Source organism: Propithecus coquereli, unplaced genomic scaffold (assembly GCF_000956105.1).
Source record: "Propithecus coquereli isolate 6110/MARCELLA unplaced genomic scaffold, Pcoq_1.0 Scaffold208, whole genome shotgun sequence".
Taxonomy (NCBI): Eukaryota; Metazoa; Chordata; class Mammalia; order Primates; family Indriidae; genus Propithecus; species Propithecus coquereli.
The window spans coordinates 2255311-2277168 of record NW_012145856.1 but is presented as its reverse complement, the minus strand read 5'-3'; the positions used below and the strand labels follow the sequence as shown (position 1 = coordinate 2277168).

Genomic DNA, 21858 nt, shown 5'->3' with positions numbered 1-21858 from the left:
AGGGTATTAAAAAGTGCCCATGGTAATTAAAGGGGGGGAAAGCCTTTGCCAATCTGACAGACTAAAAGTAGTTAACTCATTACTGAATTCATAACTTCTTTATCTCAAATTCTGCAAACAAATGGGAGTGGAGCCCAGAGATTTTCTTTGATGGCTTCGTGCCCAGCCCACATGGGTCTTTGTTGTCTAACCCACTAGGTAGGTCACTGCCTCCTGGGATTTTCAGCCTCGCCTGCTTCCGGTGGGTGCATGGGAACCACCAGGGGGCAGTGTGGAGCTATTGATCATACTCCAAATGCCTTCCACCTTATCTATAATGAAACTTTGAATGAGACAATTATTCTTGGGTTGTGTATTATATGACTTCTTCAGATTGGCGTTTATAATACTTATTAGCTTGTGTTACTATTTTGTTCATTTCCAATTATATTTAGCTTATATGTTGACTGTATAAAAAATAACCTGATCCATCATAGCTCTTCTGCAGCTGGGGGCCACAACACCTGGGCTCTGCCAGTGGCCTCTGTAACCTTGGTGGGATGGGTCACCCCTAGGGGCCTGAGTGACCTTATCTGAGGAATGCCAGGATGGGCTGCAGGAGTGGTATGTTTTCTTTTCCTCCAACAGTAGTATAATGAAAGGGTTAAGAGCGTGGCCTTTGGGAAGAGATAGGACTTGGGCAAGTTTCTTAACCTCTCTGTACCTTAGTCCCTTCATATCTTAAATGGGGATAATAATAGTATCAATTTATAAGACTGTGGGGCTCAAATGAAATAAAATCTGGAAGTAGCCTGGTAGAGTGTTTGGGACTAGGTAACTGATTAGTACATGTTATCTTTAAAGAAATCTGTTTATCCAAGATTTATGCAGATAGTTTTCTGTCTTTGGCATTTGCACATACTTATTTGCTTACCTGCAAGGATATTAATAGCAAATAGAATATGAATTTCAGAAATGCTATATTCCACAGCGGGGCGACCAGCATAATCCCAGCATTGTGGCTCCTAGCTACAGAAGAGTTGGGATGTATCTGTTTCTTTTTTGTAATCAATATATAAACTATAGGGGGAAATATAAAAATAGTTGGAGGCAGGTGTGATATTGGTATTTTTTTTTTTTTTTTTGAGGCAGAGTCTCACTGTTTTGCCCGGGCTAGAGTGAGTGCCGTGGCGTCAGCCTAGCTCACAGCAACCTCAAACTCCTGGGCTCAAGTGATCCTTCTGCCTCAGCCTCCCGAGTAGCTGGGACTACAGGCATGCGCCGCCATGCCCGGCTAATTTTTTCTATATATTTTTAGCTGTCCGATTAATTTCTTTCTATTTTTAGTAGAGACGGGGTCTCGCTCTTGCTCAGGCTGGTTTCGAACTCCTGAGCTCAAACAATCCGCCCGCCTCGGCCTCCCAGAGTGCTAGGATTACAGGCGTGAGCCACCGTGCCCGGCCTATTTTTTATTTGATCAATATCATTGTATTAGGTAAATGAAATCTTACTTGGCTGCTAGACTACTGGCAGCGGACCAACCCATGTCCTCTATCCATTGCCCTCCCAAAAGGTTGTGATTTCACTGCTGTCACTCTAGGTCAACTAAATTAGGGTCTCTGGTGACCCCAGGACCCTGGCCACTCACTGCTTCGCACACATTTCCACTAGCGCCGGCAACAGTCCCAGGGAGGAGCACTGGCACCTCTAATGCAGTTAATCCCGAAACGCCCTGCAGGAGTCATCAAGCACCTCACACAAGGTGCCACCTGCCAAGGGCTGTGGGGACCCAAGGGACAAATAAGATTTGGTGCTTGTCCCCAAGAAGCTTAGGAGGAAGTAAGGGAGGAAATGTGAGCTGAGCTGTGAGCTGGAAAGTCGGTGGGCACCAGGGAGTGAGACCGACTTGGAGGGACTGAGGCAGGGCAAGGAGAGTTTCAGGAAGCCATTGCAAGAAAGGTAGTTGAGATGCAAAAAGCACAGGACTTAACGACTGGCTAGACAGTGTGAAAAGTGAGGAAGAGGGTGGAGGGAAAGATGTCTGAGGTTTTGACCCTGCAGGTGCACAAGAGGATGGTGGATCTGGGTGAAGAGTGGTTTGAGAAGAAAATAGTGATGCATCTTGGGACGTGTTGACTTTTGGGTCTGTGTACAGAACCTCTTCCTCCAGTTCCTAGGGTTACCCTCACCCGCCATTTACTGTAACCTCTGGAAGGCTGTAAACCCATGATCCTACAACAGTGTTCCCCAAATGTCGCTTATTTGCATAATTTTTGCCACCACCTACACTATTAACATTTTCCTTTAAACTGATTCACTTATTTCCTACTTTTTAAAAATGGAGCTTCATTGTAAGTAACAGTTTCCTATATATAGAGAAAGAAATCAGTTTCCTATATATATACACACACACACACACACACACACACACACACGCATATATAAATACATATATATTTAATGCCTATTAAACATTTTAGGAACCAAAAATTAGGAGATGTTATTTAACAGAATTGAGATGGGAATGGGGAACAACACTTCCAGGCAGTGAGGAGGAGGCAGCATGATGAGTTTGTGTGTTGTGATGATGCATGCAAGGTATCTGACACACAGTATGCCCATAATAAATGCTAGTTTCTTAGCCCTCCCACTATCCATCATAATTTCCTATGCCCTCCCTTCAATATGAATAGCAAACCACTTTTTGTTCCCCAAAGTGTGTAAGCCACGTGTGCACCCACATTAGGATAGGGTACAGGACCTGTACTTGGGCCCTGTGCAGAGGTAGCTGGTGTGGCCCTTATTCTCAGAGTCCGTTCTCACCTGTGGGGTCAGAGGTCTCTCTCGGAACTGCCCACCTATGGGGGTACCTTCTCAGATGTTTCCCATCTCCTAGTGCTCAGGAGTTGTTGACTTTGGCCAGCGCTGGGCCGGCGGGAGCGGCGAGAAGGGTTCTAAGAGGCCCTTGACGCTCCCTGCACTGGGAGGCAGCTCCAGGCTGCCTGGCTGTTCTTTTGTGTTGTGTATTTTGCTGGCCCCAGATAAGCGCTTCCTGTTCCCCATTGATTATACACAGATCCTGCTTCCTTTCTCCTCAATACCTGGGATGCTTTCCAGCTTCTCCTCCCACAAGGGAAAATCCAGAAACCTCAGAGTTCTCAGGCCTGCTTTTGGTCAGTGGACTTTCTGCAAATTACAACTGCTTTTGCCATCCAGTCACATTCTTTGTGGAGCCCTCACTTCTGTCTAGGAACTTTTTGTTCCTCATTGTGCCAGCCAGGAGAGGAGTGATCCTGGGGCCTGGTTTCTGCCCCTCCTTCCCACCAGACAGAATATCTGTATCTACCTTCAGGCTTAAATGAGACAGAATAAATAGACTGCACCTCAGATAAATGTTAATCACTCGTTGGTAGCTGCCTGGTATACTGTGTGGAGGGTTCTGAGGTCTTACCCAACATCAGTAGGAAAGAGTGCCATGGTCTGTTAGTAGCATCTGCCATGGGCACAGAGCGGGATGTGGTAGCACCCGTCCCCCTGTATTTGCTATCCCAAGATTCCAGGATGAGATGGAAACTTCTAGAAGGCAAAAATCATGTCCTTGTACCCTTTGAGTTATACCTTAAAAGTGCAAAGCCCTGTATTCTAGTGCCAATATCAACTGTGTTGGTGACCTTGGGTAAATCCAGCAGCTTCCAGCAGACTCAATTTCCCCATTTTTAAAATGGGGATGATAACATTTATTTTATCTATATGCAGGGGTAAGATCAAATCAGATAGCATAAAATGCTTTAAAAAGTAAATGATTGTAGAAATATATTTTGCCCGCATGACCCAGCTCAGATGCCACCTCCTATGTGAAGTCTTCCAGTTTTTCCATGATAACCCCTGCCCACTGTGATCCCTCTCTTCTCTGAACCTATCTTTTGCAGACTTACATTTTAATTATTTATGCCGTTTTTTAAAAATCACCCCTGTGGCATATCATACACATAAACAGCCACCTTATATATGAGATTCTCACTAAACCTCTACAGAGGGCTCTGTTGCTGCTGTCACTGCATATTTTTTTTTATTTTTATTTTTGAGACAGAGTCTCACTCTGTTGCCCGGGCTAGAGTTCATGGCGTCAGCCTAGCTCACAGCAACCTCAAACTCCTGGGCTCAAGCGATCCTACTGCCTCAGCCTCCCGAGTAGCTGGGACTACAGGCATGTGCCACCATGCCTGGCTAATTTTTTCTATATATATTTTTAGTTGTCCAGCTAATTTCTTTCTATTTTTAGTAGAGATGGGGTCTCTCTCTTGCTCAGGCTGGTCTTGAACTCCAGAGCTCAAGCAGTCCTCCCGCCTTGGCCTCCCAGAGTGCTAGGATTACAGGTGTGAGCCACCACACCCGGCCTGTCACTGCATCTTGATCGGCTGGTGGGCAGTTCTATAAGTATAGGCAGCCTCCTGATTGCTTTAAATATTAATAGTATAGCTTTATATTTTAGAAAACTATTTCTAGGGGCAGGTGAAGGGTAGACTGGAAGAGGTGGGATGGGAGTAGAAGCAGTGGTGACACTGTGGAGAGAGGATTTGGAACTCCTTAATTTCCCTGTTCTTTGATATAAACAACAGACATTTTGTCAGTTGAAGGCAAAGTGACCTGTGGATGCTGTTTGCAGCCCACCACCCACCCCTTTCAAACCCAGTTGCTCCCCCCATCTTCCTCCTGGATAGAGTCTATAGGAGACCAGATGCAGGCAGGAGGCTGCTGCAGCGGCCCTACCACAAAATAGGGAAGGCCTGGATTCCAAAGAATTCTAGAAGCCACAGAACTTAGTGACCAGTAGAGGTGAGGGAAGCAATTGAAGACATTAAGGTGGATTTTGAGGTTTCTGGTTGGGTAAACTGAAGGCACTGGTTTGGGGATGAAAACAATTAATCTAGGGTTACTTTGAATGGCTTTGCTTACTGCTGCTATAACACATGGTCATCGTATATTTTAAATTTCAAGTGAAGAAGAAAAGTACAAAGAAGAAATTAATAAAATTGCCTGAAATGCTAGAACTCAGTGATAACATTTTGGTGACTGTCCTTCTAGATTGTGTAACTGGCTTTTCTCACTTAACAGTTTGTCCAAGCCGTTTATTCAGGTCAATAAATGTGGATCAAGCAGAGGGCACACAGAACCTGAAACCACAGGGGAGGCGGGAGGAGAGGGCTTCCAGACAGGAGACGGGTTTGCTGCCCAGTAAGCTGAGGCCTCAGCGATGTCCATAGCATGCGGCAGTTAAAAAGCCCTTAGTATCGTGCTAAAGTCATCTGCGGCCTTGGAAAGACAGTGGAGTGTCTGAGAGGTGGTCGAGGCAGTGTGGCAGAAGCCAGCCTGCTGGGGGCTGAGGAAGTGCTGGGAAGGCGGTGGGTTGAGGGAGCAGCCTGTGTAGAGGGAGGAGAAAGAGTGGCCGCCCACCAGCAGCTTCCCGGGCTTTCTCCCCCATCACTTAACGTCCCCAGACTGCGCCCTCCGCTCCTGGCAGATCTGCCCACCTGAGCAAGGGGCAGCGCAGTCGAGGCCGCACAGTTCCGTGTCGGTTGTGAGCAGCCACTCAGAACCTTCTGCGCGCAGCTGGCCTCCACGCCTGCAGTGACCCCACACTGTCCTCTCCCTTCCCTGTCCCCCAGCAGAGCGTGAGCCCACTTCCTCCCTGCCACACATCTTCTTTCTGTCCTTCAGATCACTCCCTGTGAATACAATTCACAGCCTCGCTGGCTCTAACAAGAGAAATGCAAATTGAAACTCCAACGAGGTACCGGTCAGTTTAGCAAAGTTTAATAACCTCGTGTGGGGAAATAAGCTCTCTTGCATGTTGCTGGTAGCAGTGCCAACTGTGAAAAATGTACATGCCTTTTTCAAAGGCCGAAATGTACATGCCTTTGACCTAGCAATTTCCCTCACAGCTGGAAATGTGTCCTACATTTATATTCATACATGAGCAAAATGATGAGTGTTCAAGGGTATTTATTGCAGCAAAAGACTGGGAAACACCAACATGTCCATGAATGTGGGACCATTGAGCAAATTGTGGCACCTGCGTAGGGTGGCTGCTACGTGGTCATTACCCAGAATGAAGCAGCTCTGTGATGCGGGTACAGACCCAGCTCTACTGTGCTGCTGGGTGGCCGAGGTGGGGCAGATGGCGGAGGGGCATTCGCGCAGGCCAGAGAGCAGGGCTGAAGGCCGGGAAGCATAGAGGTTTTTGCTCTTTCAGCCCAGTCTCTGCACCCAGTGGGGGCCAGGGCAGATGATCTCACCCGAGGGGAGGGGAGTGCCCACCGTAGATTCCCCAGCACCCAGTAGCAAGGGAGAGGAGGAAGGAGGGGCCAGGCAGCGTTCACCTCAGGGAAAGGAGGGCCCAGCCTCCAAAGCCAGTTTCCACGAAGATGCTTCTCTATGGCGTGTTCATGGCGCAGGCCCAGCAAAGCCCAGGTCGCAGTCAGTGCAAGAGGCAGCTCACGACTCAGCAGGCCTGGAGCTCCAACCTACAGAACTAAAGACCAAAAGCAGGTTGAACTTTCACTTTTTTTGAAGGCCCAAGGCTCTGCCCCAGAGGTCCCCCTGATCAGGATCACCACAGGGTGGCTACATCTCATGCTGTGGGGGGGCGGGAGCGCAGTTTTCCCTGCTCCCTCTCAAAGGAGCACACAGCTGCCAGGATGACATACCTGTCCAGCACCCCATCAAGACGGCAGCCCACGTCGACTGAGGACCATGTGTGTCAGCTTCCCAGACATCCCAGCAAGTCAGGGCAGACCTGAGACCCCCTCAGCTCCTGCCCACGGGAGCCAGCGGCATGGAGCCAGTTGGTAGCATCTCTCCCAACTCTGCCTTCAGTGAGTCACCATGGTGCCTTGAAATCAGCCAAGTGGGAATATTTATACCATGGATACCATCAAAGGCTACAAAACAGGGTTTGGGTTTTTGATTTGTTTTTTGCTGAGAGCACCAATTGTTGAGCACTTAGCAACACACCACTGAACAGAACCTCTCTCCCCACAAAGCACCATAGATGAGCGAGTGGCCAAGCTCTGCGTCAATTGGCTCTTCCCTGCCCTGGGTAAAGTGCAGGTCATAGGCTCACTGGACAAAAATAACTTTGAAGTTTAGTGACTAAGCACATATTTATTAAAAGCTCCCCACGTTCTGCTTGGTCCTGTCCAGTGTGACGGCCACACTCAAGATAATCGCCCTGCCATGTAGTAGGTACTCTTATTCCCATTTTACAGGTGCAAAACGAGAGGTTCTGAAAGCTCCTGAGGTGAGCTCCTCAGGCACACAGCTTGCAGGTGGAGTTCAGCCAGGACTCCTGACTCCACGTTTATTGAACACCTCAATATAGTGTCCACGCCCAGAACCCACTGTGCTTTAGACAGACAGCTGCATTTGATTTTTTTCTTTCACCTGTTCCAGGCCCCTGCTTCACACTGATGAAGTAAAATATTCCCATTTTAAAGGTGAGAAGATTGAGTCCAGAGAGGTTAGGGAGAGCCTGGAACCCTTGCCTCCTGTGCTCTCTTGCCTCCTGTGCTCTGTTCTTCCACCACCAAAAACTTAGCCCCTGAGAGGAGCCAGATTTTAAAAACAAAACTTTAATCAAGTCTGGTAGACAAAATTGCCAGATTCTCTGAATTGGGAGGAGAAGAGAATCGTTTGAGGTCATCCAGAAAAGAAGGGGAGTTACTCAGGAAAAGTGGGAGAAATAGGTGTTTATGGGGAAACTGAAACCTAACCAACCCACTCTTATTTTTGAGTTTACTATTCAGTCATGAAATATTTCTGGAGCCCCTCTGCTACCAGTGCATGGAGGGGGGGCAAAAATATTTGCTGACTAAATGCTGTGACAAATGCTAGAGAGAAAAAAATCACCTCATTGGTTTACTTCACTACAAAATGTGGTTCTAAATAACTTTTCCACAGAAAATTATGTCTGTCATATTAAATTCAAAAGTAGTTTATTTTAGGACATTATGTTTTTATTAATTGAATTTATTTATAAAGACTCACCTATCAATGAAATCTCAAGAAGGAACCCAACCTTCTACACTCAAGTAAAACAAAGACATTGTGTTTGGGATTTACTGCCATCCACAAAGCTAAGCAAATGCATAAACTACTCATTTTTTAAAAGGAAAATAAGGGATAGGATATAAATCTTATCTTTTATACTTTTGCCTCTGGAACTTTGCTGAATCTATCTTGTTTGGGAATAAGTTCTAATATTTTTATTTTCTCTTCCTCATTGACTTCTGAAAACTAAAAATTTTTTTCCACTTGGAAAGCTTTTTTGTCTCCTCACTACTGAGTGAATTGCTCAATGTTGGTGTATTTTCAAACTTCGATCAATTTATGTCCATTTCTGTAGGAGATAGAGGATCTTAAACAGGCCTCCAGGAGCTGGCCGAGCTGGGCATTGCAGCCTCCATGCTGCATTTGCACATTCTCAGCAGCACTGAGCTCATTATCCTGAGAACCAGTCATTGCCCCAAGAGTGAAATGGGCTTCCTCCTGTGCCTCCCACATTGCTAAAGGATTCAACTCTGCGTTACAGATGTGGGACTGGGGCCTCAGCTCACTCCACGAGTGCAGTGTGGGACAAGGTTTCAGCACATTACGATTGCTGGATTCTGGGCAAGGATTTGGGGTGCAGGATTTGGGGTGCAGGCGTGACTCTTGAGGATTTAGAGTCGGAGGGCAGACAGAGTAGGCAGATGCGTAACAACACCACCTTGTGAAGAGCACTGTGAGAACGCCATGCGCATCTCAGACATAGAGGTGAGAGTGACTGGCTTGTGTCAGGGAAAGTGACCTTGGGAGGACTGGGTTTTTAAGAAGTGGTTAAAGTTCTCACCAATAAGGGATGCAGCAGGCTGGGGAGCAGAGGAGCACCGTGGATGTTCAGAGCATAGGAAGAACTTCCGTGCAGCCGGTGTTGGGGGAGCTGTGAGAGTGGAAGCCAAGGGGATGGTTGGTGCCAGATTGCTGGTGAGTTCTTAGAAGGCTGAACTCTTGTAGGAGTTTGGAAGGCCATTGCAAAGTCCAGATGAGAAAAGATTCCGACGGTGGCAGAATGAAGAGTAAGGAGAAACTGATCGTTTCTTCACATTTCTTCATTTATAATGCAATTCTTCATGTCAAACATAGCCTTTAAAAGGGCGAGGGGAGCATTTCGAACAGTGTCATCCTCACTGTGGTAGAAAGCCACCTGGCCCCACAGAGTTTGGGTTTTTAGCCTCATGTTCCCGGGTGGCAGCATGCACCATGCATCTCCTGAGAACTTGTCTATTAAAGGGGACCCTGCCCCTGGATCCCCAGAGAGGCGGGAAGAACTGGTCACTCAAACTTGGAGCCTTGGTTTCTGCTACTGAAACCAAAAACGGGCAAGACTGGAAAGCTAGAGAAAGAAAATATACTTTCTCTGCATACTGTGCACTGTAGAAGCAGCAGAAGGCGTTCTGTGGGCTGGAGTTTTCTCACCTGCGAAGTTTTTGAGATGACTTGTTTTCCTTGCTTTCAACCGTGGGTAGCGTTGCTGTGGATTCTGTAACATGAAGCTTTGTTTCCTCTCTTGCCTAGCCCTCCTGAAAGGGTTTTCTGTGAGAACGTGTGAACAGGGAGAATGTGGGCGTTCCCCAGAGTCCTGTAGAGTCCTGTCCACACAAAGCAAGTGTGGGACAGGGAGAGTACGGCTGGGGCAGGGGCCCTCCCTACCTTCTGGGAGCCAGAGGGTTAATCTCCGTGGCTCATTGGCAGTTCTGCCTCTGTACAGGGCATGCTGGGATTTCCTCCCAGCTGTTTTACATCACGAAGATTTGTGTGTTGGGGAAATTCCAGGGCACAGCTGCAATTAATCTGCTGCATGGTCTCCAATCGAAGTGGGATTCTGTAGAACGGATTCTCCGCCTCCCTACAGGAAAAGGGGCTCTAGCTCTCCAGTGAGAGCATCCTTCAGAGGGACCCTGCCCTAGGCCCAAGTTGAGCGGAAACAGCCCACCTGGCCAAGTGCTCACCCCAAGAAGGGCTCTAAGGAGGGGCCCAAGAAGCAGAAAGAGGCTCAGAACATAAAAGAAAAGAGGAACAGCAAACCTCCAAATATTAAAGCCAGAATAACACTGATAGCAACACTTGATAAAGATGTCACCAAAAAAAAAAAAGAAAGAAAACTTTTGTTCACCCTGACTTAGGAATGTAGAAGTAAAAAATTTAAAACATGAAGCATTCCACAGTATAGCACAAGAGCAAACAAACCACCGTGAACAAATAGGGTTTACCTGGGGAATGCAAAGGTGCTTTAGTGTAAGAAAATCTATTACTGTATATCTATCTCATGAATAAGTCAAATAAGAAAAACCACATAACTGTTTTGGTGGATGCTGAGAGAAGAATTCGACAACTCCAGTGAAAGCAGTGTAAAAATAGGAATAGAATCACCCCTCCTTAACAAGGTAAAGACATGTTTTAAACCACAGCCTCACTCCGCTTAACTGTGAACCACAATAGCAGAACCCCAGTCCCCAAAAAAAGAGTTTCCCGGATTCAGTAAGATTGGAAAACTGCATATCTGTCCTGTCTCAGGTAGTCACAACACTCAGTAGCATGTTGAGTAGCATATGTAAACCGCGGACTGTAATACCTGCCACTTGGGTTTGGTTTTTTTCCTATTTTTTGAGTATCAGAAGAGAGTACGTAACCCACAGACAGCACCCCAGAAGCGGCAGCAATCACTACTGCTTGGCCGTCACTTGCACTGATGCCACACAGGTCTGATGTTTTACATCCCAGTAGCCATGCCCCAGGAGGGAGGTGGCTGGCCCATCCTGTGTACACGCCGTCACCATGTGCTGAAGCCCAGTGTGATACCTGGTCAGGAGCAGCTGGGCCTTGGGTAGTCAGTTGAATGCAGCCCAGACTGGGCATGGAGAACCCAGCAGTTTATTTTGCCCCCTACCATCACCATACAGAGAATTTAAGCTCAGCTGCATGTCACTTAATCCCCAAGGACATGCTCGCCCTATGAGTGGCTACCCCCAGGGTCATCGTGGGGTTGGCCTCACGTGAGAATCACAGCTAAGAAGGGCTTTGTTTCTACTCTAGTTGGGCTAGGCCTGACCTAGGAGTTCGGGACTGCCCAGCCACCTCTGAATTTCTGGTGCTACGGTGGGAGAGGATTATAAGGGGTGTCATGGCTCCTGTGGCCCCATTCATGCTTCTGGAAAGCACAGCTCCCCCCTTAGAATGCGTCTTTCCTCTGAAATGCACTGCAGAGGCAGTCCATGGCCACGCTGCAGGGGCTCCAAAGTCTTAAACGTCTTCCCCTACCCCACTCCCATCACTCTTCGCAGAATCTTAAAAAGACAAAAAAGTGGAAAAGGGGAAGTGACAGTCCTCCGTACCCCTCCCTCCCTGCACACACACACACACCCACACACCCCCAGGCTCGGCCAGAGCAGGCGGGTCCTAGGCAGATGCTCACTGTTCCCAGCACCACCTCTCCCCTCTGCTCTCTTCCCCAAGCTGTCTGACTTACCTGTAAGGAGCCAGAGTGCAGTGGTGAGCAGGGCCAGAGGTCCTCACCCACCCTCCGCGCTTCCATGCCTCAGTTAAAACCAGGGAGGGAGAGTGGACCTTAAGGGGAGAAGAGGCCGGTGTGGTCTCCTCCTCCCACTAGAAGCCCAAGACTTCTTGTTAGGTAGGTAAAACGCCAAGCACGGTAAGCAACCTGAAATAGTAGCTATCGCTGAATGCCGTTACTGTGCCTGTGTGTATGCCTGACCTCCACTTGCCCAGGACCAAGGCAGACAAACACTCGTGTAGCTCACGGTGCATTGGGTACCGGCTCCTTGGCCACTGGAGCAGTGATTGTCAATGGGTGGGGGAGAATGCTCTGCCCCCACCCTGGGAGACATTTCACAAAAGTCTGGAGACATTTTTGATTATCACAACTGGGTGGGAAGCTATTGGCAATTAGTAGGTAGGCCAAGATGCTACTAAACATTACAGAAAAATTATCCAATTCAAACTGTCAACAGTGCCATGGTTGAGAAACCCTTTGCTACAGTCCTACAAGCCAGCTATGCTGAGCAGCACATAAGGTCACCTGATAGTATTATTAAAGAGCCAAAACTCTAGTGTCACTCTAAGCTGGGATTCACATTCCTTTGAGCCACCTCCACATGATCTGAGGACATCCCTGGTAAGCCAGTAAGAATGAAGAGTGGACCGGGTGTGGTGGCTCACACCTATAATCCCAGCACTCTGGGAGGCTGAGGCGGGAAGATCGCTTAAACTCAGGGGTTCGAGACCAGCCTGAGCAAGAGCTTGACCCTGTCTCTACTAAAAATAGAAGGAAATTAGCTGGACAACTAAAAATATAAAGGAAAAATTAGCCGGGCATGGTGGCGCATGCCTGTAGTCCCAGCTACTCGGGAGGCTGAGGCAGGAGGATCGCTGGAACCCAGGAGTTAGAGATTGCAGTGAGCTAGGCGGACGCCACAGCACTCTAGCCAGTGTAGCATGTGTGTCCCCATGACTCTAAATGGGGACCAGATACGGTGGAATTGATGGATTTTAGGAACTTTTCTATCATGTTTAACGTTGAAGGGGATAGATTTGGGACACTTCTCTTTAGTACCTGATATTTATTATTGTAGCTCAGTTTTTAAAAACAAAACACAAATGTTCAGGTTGTTCCTTCTAGAAAAACAGTGTGGTATTTAGCCCTCGAGTGTAAGTTCAGTCCACCTCAAGTAACCCTACGGGAGAACACGGACATGTGTATATTCATCCAGCTTCTGAGTGACCAGGCCTGTGCAAGATGAAAAGGAGGGATAAAACCCATCAGAGCAAAGACAAGGTTGAGGTGGGGGTGTTGATGAAGATGGTGTTAGGAAAAGCTTCTTGCCTTCTGGGGTCCTGAAAAGTGTGGGATTTGAAGTCAAGAGACGTAGGCTCTGGCTCCAGCTCACATACTTAAAAGCTGGGCAAACCATTTAGACTATGTTTACGTCCATGAGCTCATCTGAAGATCTGGGATAGTCACCCCTACTTGCAATAGCAAGGTTGTTGGGAAGATTAAACTAGGTTCTGGGGGTGAAAATGCTTTGAAAACTGCAGGTATAGCACAAATGTTCACTGTGGAAATGAGTTCTAACTAATGATACCAATATTTGTCCAAGTGCTTTTAACTTGCCAAAGGCACGGAAATCCCAGTTAATTCATGTAGAAAGTGTTGGCTCTGGGTAGGGGCAAGAGATGGGTGGGGCTGGGGAGGTCAGCAGAGGACAGGGACAGAGGCGAGACCCCGTTTGGGGGTGGAGGGTGCAGGGTCTGGAGGCCCAGAGTGAAAACTCTCCCTTATTCATAGATCCCCCTGTGCCCACTTCATTCCCGCCACCCACCCGGCCTCCACAGCCAGGCCTGCATGGCCCATCCCACCTGCTACCTGGGCCACCCGCTGGCCCGTGGCACACGTGACCTTGGGCTGTGAGTCCTGCCCATGGACACCTTTTTGAAAGCCCAGCCCTTGCCTCTCAAGTCAAGCTGGTAGTGGATGACGAGCAAGGGCCGTCCGGGCTCTGCCCAGCCACTTTCCCGCTCCTGCGCACATACCGCAAAGCCAGATCGTGATTTTTGTGTTTCTGTAATTGGATGACCAGAGCAAGGCATAATTCAAAGACTTCTTTCCGTCTCACTCTAAAACTCTTCGTGGAGCCACCACTTCCTATGAGAGCTTTAATTCTCAAAATACTCTCAGGAATCCTGCAAAGAGGCTGCCTTGCTGTTCTGCTGCCCAGAAACACCGTCAGTGTTGACACTAAGACAACATGAGTGCCTTTGCTCCTGGCAAAGACTAATGGTTCGCTTATGAAAATAATAGGCGCCATTTATCGAATGTCTCAGACACGTGGGGCACTGTGTTCAATACTTGACATTGTCCCTATTCCTTCTAACAACCTGCAAAGTAAGTGATAATAGCCTTGCCTTACAGATGACGGAACCAAGACTCAGAGTCATTAAGTTATCCGTCCAGGGTCCACGCAGCCTACACTGGCAGAGTGAGAACCTGAACCCACGAATGCTGGACCCCAGGGCCCCTAACTGCTGCTCTGCTCACCCCTTCCAGGCTCCTGCCAAGGACTGTGCCGTGCTCCAGTGCACGTGTTAGGGTTTACTGTTTGGTTTGGTTTTTTTGCAGTGATGTATGGCAGAGTGGGGTACTGGGTAATCTTTCCAAGGTTGAAAAACACTATAATGAAGTAAAGACCAGCATCCTTGGGGATGGGTAGATATTACCCACGACCTGTGAGTGTCAGGCAGTGGCTTTTATCATTACTTCTCAAGTGGCTGTTTCTCAGGGAGCATTGTGTGTGGCACTGCAAGAGATCGAAGAGAATCAGGCATGGTGGCCATTTGGGAGCCTCTGCTCCTCAGTGATTGCTGTTTGTCTCGTGACTAGAACAGAGAGGACTCGAGCCTCACCAGTAGGGTCTTTGGATACTTTGATCGATTGTGCTAGAAAGTATGGCTTCTCTCCCCTACTTAAAGTTCAGCTTAATTGTCATTTGTGTCCCTCCAAAATGACAGAGGGGATAGTGGTGGTGGTGATTACAAATGTGTGCTCTCGCCTATTACTATCATTTGGAAATCGACCCAGTGCGGAGCGTGTGGAGTGAAAATGGCCTAGCTGGATCGCTGGGGACCTCACTGCAGTGCTCCTTCTCTGCTCACGTTGGACACTTTCGGGGCCTCATCTCACCAACTGCTTTGTCTTTTCTGTCCCCTGTGCAGTACCTGCAGATGAAATGGCCCCTCCTTGATGTCCCCTCCAGCACCACAGTCAAGGACACGAGGTCACCATCGCCAGCACACTTGGTAAGTCTGTTTCACCTTAAAGCACCAAACGGACACTGTCATTGGCTTTGTCCCATGCTACTGCCTCCCTCCACCTTCCTGAAGCTGATGGGGTCCTCAAGTGTGTGAGCACAATGAGGAAGAGTCGAGTGATCTGCATTAACAGTTGGGTTGTATGCCAGGCACGGTGACGCAGACCTGTAATCCTAGAACTTTTGGAGGCCAAGGCAGGAGGATTGCTTGAGACCAGGAGTTCAAGACCAGCCTGGGCAACATAGTGAGACCCTGTCTCTACAAAAAAAATTTAAAGATTAGCTGGGCATGATGGCATAAGCCTATAGTCCCAGCTCCTTGGGAGGCTGGGGTGGGAGGATCATTCTAGCACAGGAGTTGGAGGCTGCAGTGAGCTATCTCACACCACTGCACTCCAGCCTGGGCAACAGAGCAAGACCCCATCTCTAAAAACAACCTATACACACCTCAACACACACACATATACCACTTTGAATGTTGTGTGATTGGAAATGCCGTCCCCCAATCCCATGACCTTAGCTCTTCACCCTGGTTCTTCATAGAAGCCTGCCCCAGATCCTTCCCCACTGCCATCTAAACCCCTCTGCCCACTTGACATGGGCAAGGCTGGCCTTTTTCTCCTGTTGGAGCTCATCCAGTATTGCCTCCTCTTCTCCCTCGAAGCTGCAAGGCAGCAGTTGAAGAGGCTCTTCTATCGTGGATGTTACGGGAAAGAGTTCATTAACATCTGCAAATCAAAGCCCTGTGGGCAGCTGAGGCTCCTCTGCCAGCCCCTGGCAACACTAAGCGGCAAAGAAAGATCTGGATAGTCCTTGGAGACAGGGGCAGTGGGTCTGAGCAGATCCTCTCACCTCCTCGGGACATGCAAAGGACTGAAAGCCAAAGCAGATAAGAGAAAATCCTGGAACGGAACCTTGCATTCCACTTTCCTGGACTTTTCTTAGGAGCTTAGGTCAACGCTCGCCTTAAGGCCCACCCACCCCGCAAGCCAGCTGGTGTTCGCCCACTGTACAGTGAGTCTCTGAGTCACAGGGAATGCAAGAAGGACCTGCGTATGGCATGACCTGTCCGTTTTACGGACAAGCAGGCTAGGGCTTCACTGTTGCCCTGTACTAGGTGTGAGGCATTGAGGATACATTATGTTTATTAAGCTTTATTTTGGAAAGTTTTAAAGGTATGTTAAAGTAGAGAGAATTATGTAATGAATCCCTGTGTTCCCTTCACCTGTACTCCCCCTCCAACCACATGGGGGTTTAAAGCAAATCCCAGACATATTATTTCATTTCCTAGGACATTTTAAGATATACTGATGATCCTTGTTCATTAGAAGCTTGGAGTCTAGTTGAAGAAAAAGAGCATATGCACAGAAAAATAGGTAAAGAATGGCACAGTGAGCCCGTGATCACAGGACTGGCTCGCGTGGTGGCAGAGCCCTTGGTGGTTTACAACGGGATGTCGTGTGTGGCTCTCAGGCGATTGTTGCAGCCCTCCACGGGGAGGCGGGCACAGATGCCAGTGTAGGGAACAGTGAGTGGCAGGGCCAGCCGCCCAGGGCAGGCTGCCTAGGATGTGTAAAGCCCTGGGGCCAGGTTCTGTGGCCAGGGACCAAGGCACTCAGGAATAAGCCAGGGCGGTGGCCCTGGCCCCCCGGAGTCCCACCTGGGATGGCCGAGCACGAGGTGCAGGTGCCCTCTAGTGGTGTGAGTCAGCCCAGGTGGAGGACGTCTGACCCACATCCGCCCCGCCACAAACCTAGCTTGTCCCCCCCCCAGCCCCCCCAGCACAGCTGTCTCTCTTTAACAGTTTCAAATCTCTTTCTTCCCTCAGCCCCCTCCAGCAGACCCTGGGGTGGCTGGGCCCTCTGTCCTCTCTTTTGTGCACATGTTATCTCCCTACATATTTATCTCATCTCCACCTACTTGTGAGGAAGGGATTTCCCTTTAAAAACTAGCACGTGGACTGTGAGTTTCCCATCTTTCCTGTTGTTCAGAGCAACCCATCTCCAAAAAGTAAAAGCAAAGCCCTGTATTCAGCCTTCCGTCTGTGACATTCCCTATTCCCCTTCTGGTGTTTACCGCCGACCTCCCACAGCTCCCTCACCACATCGCTCGTTCTGCCCGTTGGTTGCAGCCCGGCTCGGCTCTCCAACTGCCGTCCCATAACTAGCTCCAGTCATTCTCCTGCTTTTTCTCAACACAGCTGACATCTGACAGTGTTTACTACCTTCAGCCTCCTGCAATCCTCTTTCCTTGGCTCCAAGATACCGTATTAGTACACAGTATCCGTTTGTTGTCCTTTACTAAGCTCCCATTTTCTTTCTAGACCCTTTTCCTCAAATAAATCAGCTATTTGTCATCACTTATTATCTCAGTGTAAGTGACAGAAAAATACATGAAATCTCCAAACTCTCAAGAAGGTTCTATACCCATGGTTCTAACTGCCAGACAAACATCCGACCATTGCAAACGCGTGCTCTGCAAGTAATAATTCAGCATTGTGGTGGGGCAAGGGTCCTTTATTTTGTCTAAGGATAGAAAAGCATGAATTATTGCTACATGAATGTAAATTATCTCATTACATCGTAGATGGCAAAATGGATAATTTTCTAGTAAATTATATATTATCATAATCTGTACTCTAATACACCAAAGCAGAACCAGGCCTCAAAAGCTTAAGGAAATTTTATTGGAGAACACCTTAACAGTAATTGGAAATCCAACAGATTGGAAGGAGACCACCGTATTCCATTTCAGAGTCAAAGCATCTCATTCCAACTTCTGAGAGGTGCGTGTGTAGGAGCAAAATCTGAGTTACCTGGGGGGGAGGACACACACGCTGGAGGCTGTATAATACACTTGGTTCCAGTCCCAGCTCCACCTCCTTCTATCTGTGCAGCTGCAGGCAAATTACCTCATCTCTCTTTGCCTTGGTTTCCTCACCTATTAAAGTGGGGATTAGAAGAGACTGACTTCATAGAGTTGTTGTGTGAAAATGGGTCAGTGTATTGAAATGAGTTTAGAATTGTGCCTACCACAAAGTAAGCCCTCAATAACTATTTGCTTACTACCACCATCACCACCACCACCACTGCTACCGCTGCCTCCACTGTTATTAAATTAGAGGGAAAGAACAATGAAAATACTGTTTAATTAGCAAAACTAAGAGGTAATGAGAGCCTGAATTAGGTGCCAGAACAAATGGACAGATTGCAAAGGTAATAGAGATAATGAGCCTATAGAATTTGGCGTCTAATCCCCCAGGGATAGGATTTAATTGGTCTGGGGTGGGGCTGGTATCTTAGTTTTTTAAGCTCCCCAGGAGATTCTAAGGGGCAGCCAGAGTTGAGAATCATTGTGGTAATTGCAAATCGGAGAAAAAGTGGAAGGAGATAAAGACATCCCAGTTTACTAGGTGTGGGTTTCTGTCTAGGCTAGTGGTATAAGCAGGACCTGGAGGTTTTTGGGAAGTAGTCACAGAGTTTTGGGCTCTAGCTTTTGTATTAGAGAAATTAAAACATTTGAGATCATGCAATTCATTTGGAATCAGGAGTGAAATACTTTAAGATGAGGTTTGCCCTGGGAGTAAAGTAAATGAAAGAAACGGCCTGCATACTTGCAGACATTTAGGGAGTCATGCAGAAGCTGTCTATCAGAGAAGTGTGTATAAACAAGTCATAACTGGGCCAGGGTGCGGGGTGGAGTTAGGTATTTAATAATTTGGATTTTACCTCTTCAAAACAGCTCTAAAGACTAACAATAATATTTTGTAAGTATCTATTTGTAAGATCCGATCACCGTAATCTCATTGCTTGCAGACCCTTACCATGGCCCCATGTGCCCAGCCCGTCTTCCCCTCCAGTCTCTCCCAGGAGCACTGTGCCCAGCCACGCAGAACAAATATGTGCAAACCAACACCAAGACAGGAACCACATCTGCTCTGTTCACATTTGTTTACGCAGCACCTGTCATAATGCTCGAGGAGCATTTGTTGAATGAATGGAAGAATAAATGGTCTGGTAAAAGGTTGATAACCCTTCTATACCCCTCTTCACACCAGATCCAATCCTTCTTTTCAGAGCTTTTTTTTTTTTAGTTAAAAAAAAATTTTTTGAAACCATGAAAGTAATGCATAAACTGTGATAGAACACTTGGAAAGATGCCAGAAGGGACAGAAAAAGACCTATAATCCCATAACCTGCAAACATTTTTTTATATAGTATTTCAGACTCGTGTGTGTGTGTGTGTACACATGCGTACGTGTGTACCTATAACTTCCTTTCTATATGATGACTAAAATGCTTCCTGTCCAGGTAGATGCCTGATAAATTCTACTAGATAACAGGCAAATGGGGCCAAAGGCCCGGAGACAAATACTCCACGTCATTTGGAAATGGTTGCAGTTTTCCAAAAAGTTTAGAATGACTTAATCCCATTTTTTGGAACGTGGTCAGATTTTCAGGGTTTTTTTAAAACATAAATTTTAGCTGTCAGGCTGAGCATCCAGAATCCAGAGAGGGGGAGGACATAGGGTATCAGGAGGTCAGGGTAGAGGAAGGTGTTCAGAACAAATGTAGATAAGGATAGAGCAAAGGTAGGAACAAACATCGACCAATTTTGAAACTTTGCCACCTCTATATTCCTGGTTGCCTTTTATTTAAACATTTTTAAACTGATGGACATAGATGGTTTCCAGCTAAAGTTAACATCCTTGTGCATGTATTTATGTACATTTATACTTTTCCCCTCATTTTTAAGGCATACTTTTCACATAGTAAAATTCACCCGAGTGTATAGTTCTGTGAGTTTTGACAAACTCATGCAGTCATGTGTTCACTGCAATCAAGATATTGAACAGTTCTGTTAGGCAGGGTTCTCCAGAGAAACAGAACCAACAGGATATGTTTGTGTGTATGTGTAGAGAGAAAAAAAAATTATTGTAAGGAATTGGCTCACAGAATTGTGGAGATGCTAGTACAAAATCTGCCGGATGGGCTGGCAGGCTGGAGACTGGCAGGGGAGAGTTGCAGTTGAGTCTAAAGGCAGTCTGCTGGCAGAGTTCCGTTAGATTTTAGGGCTCACGAATAATCCCTTTGGGCTCCATTCCCCATCCCTTCAGCCCACCAGGATGGCAGACCCGCCTCTGAGGCCCTGGGCAGCAGACTGACCTTCTGAATCACACTAGGGGTCATTCTTTCCTTTTCTTGAAGAATAATACGTTTGCAACCAGATAGTCCATTCTACAGAATCCCAGAAGTCTTGACAGCTTTCCTTCATTTTGTCCCATCTTTGTCCCCTTCAGTCCAAGAGTACATTATTTCTGCTAAGATGGTTGATTGCATCTATGAATCATACCTATCATCTCTGTGTCACATGATTGCCCAGCTACATCCTTGGCATTCTCTCCAGAACACACTCTCTCATTTTTTTATAATATGGACAGGCTGAGAATTTTCCAAGTCTTCAAGTTCTGATTCCTTTTTGCTTAATAATTTCTTCTTCAGTTTCTCTCTATCCTCTCACATTTTACTATAAGCAGTAAGGAGAAACCAAGCTGAACCTTTAGCACTTGCTTAGAAATCTCCTCTGCTAAATATCCAAATTCATCACTCAGAAGTTCTACCTTTCACAAACCACTAGAATATGATTCAGCCAAGTTCTTTGCCACTTAATAAGAAGAATCATCTTTCCACTAGAGTCCAATAACATGTTCCTCATTTCCATCTGAAGCCTCACCAGAAACACCTTTAATGCCCATGTTTCTACAACAGTCTTTTTAAGACAATCTGTGCTTTTTCTAACATGCCTCTCGAAACTCTTCCAACCTCAACCCATTGTCCAGTTCCAAAGCAACTTACACATTTTTAGGTATTTGTTACAGTATCAAATACCTAACATGTCATTATCAGGAAGTGATGTGAGAATCACTTCCTAATAATAAGAATCTATATTAGTTTGCTAGGACTGCCATAACAAAATGCCAATGTGTTCCTACATTGCCTCCTCTTAAAAGGACACCAGTGAGTTTGGATTGAGGCTAATCCTATTTTAATCACCTCTTAAAGGCTCTGTCACCAAATAGAGTCATATTCTAAGGTACTGGATTAGGTCTTCAACATATAAATTTGGAAGAGGACACAATTTAGCCCATAACAAGTTCCGTTCCCCCCCTAAAATTCCTCGTGCCCCTTTATAGTCAACTCCTCCACACCACCAACCCTAGACAACCACTGACCTGTTTTCTGTTCCTATGGATTTGATTTTTCCAGAGTGTCATATAAGTGAATCATGAGATATCTAACTTTTTGAGTCTGTCTTTCATTTAGCAAGATACATTTGTGATTCATCCATGCTGTTAAGCGTATCAGTAGCCTGTTCCTTTTTATTGCTAATATTCCATTATATGGATATATTACAGTTTGTTTATCCATTCACCAGTTGAAGGACCCTTGGGTTGTTTTCAGATTTTGGTGATTATGAATAAATATTATAAATATATAAAATCTAATTATATAAATATATTCACATACAGGTTTTTATGTGAAAATACGTTTCTCTATCTCTGGATAAATACCTAAGAGAAGGATTGCTTTTTTCTTTTTTTTTTTTGTTAAGAGACAGGATCTACCTTTGTTGCCCGAGCTGAGTAGCTGAGATTACAGGAGTGAGCCACTGTACTCAGCCTGGAATTGCTTTATAAACTGTTTTCAAACTGCCAAGTGTTTCCAGAGTGGTTGTACCATTTCACATTCCTGTCAGCAATGCATAAAAGTTCCAGTTGTTCCACATGCTTGCCAACATTTGCTATTGTCAGTCTTTCTAATTTTATTTCACTTTAAATGTCTGTAAAGCATATGTATTTAAAAAGAATGGGAAAATTTAAGTGGTAGCTGCCCTTGAGAAGTGGGGAGGAGCATAGGCCTGGAGGAATGTTTTAAGAAGATTTAACTTTCTGTGATGT

General features: G+C 46.6%; 1 protein-coding gene across 1 annotated transcript in view; it reads left to right on the top strand.

Annotated features, from left to right (window-relative positions):
- The window catches only part of TCF7L1 (transcription factor 7-like 1 (T-cell specific, HMG-box)), a 154731-nt gene that overhangs the window by 114058 nt on the left and 18815 nt on the right, over positions 1-21858 (top strand). Inside the window, exon 4 of the mRNA XM_012644235.1 lies at positions 14806-14889. Within this exon, the coding sequence (XP_012499689.1) occupies positions 14806-14889 (84 nt within the window). The remainder of the gene's footprint in view (positions 1-14805; positions 14890-21858) is intronic.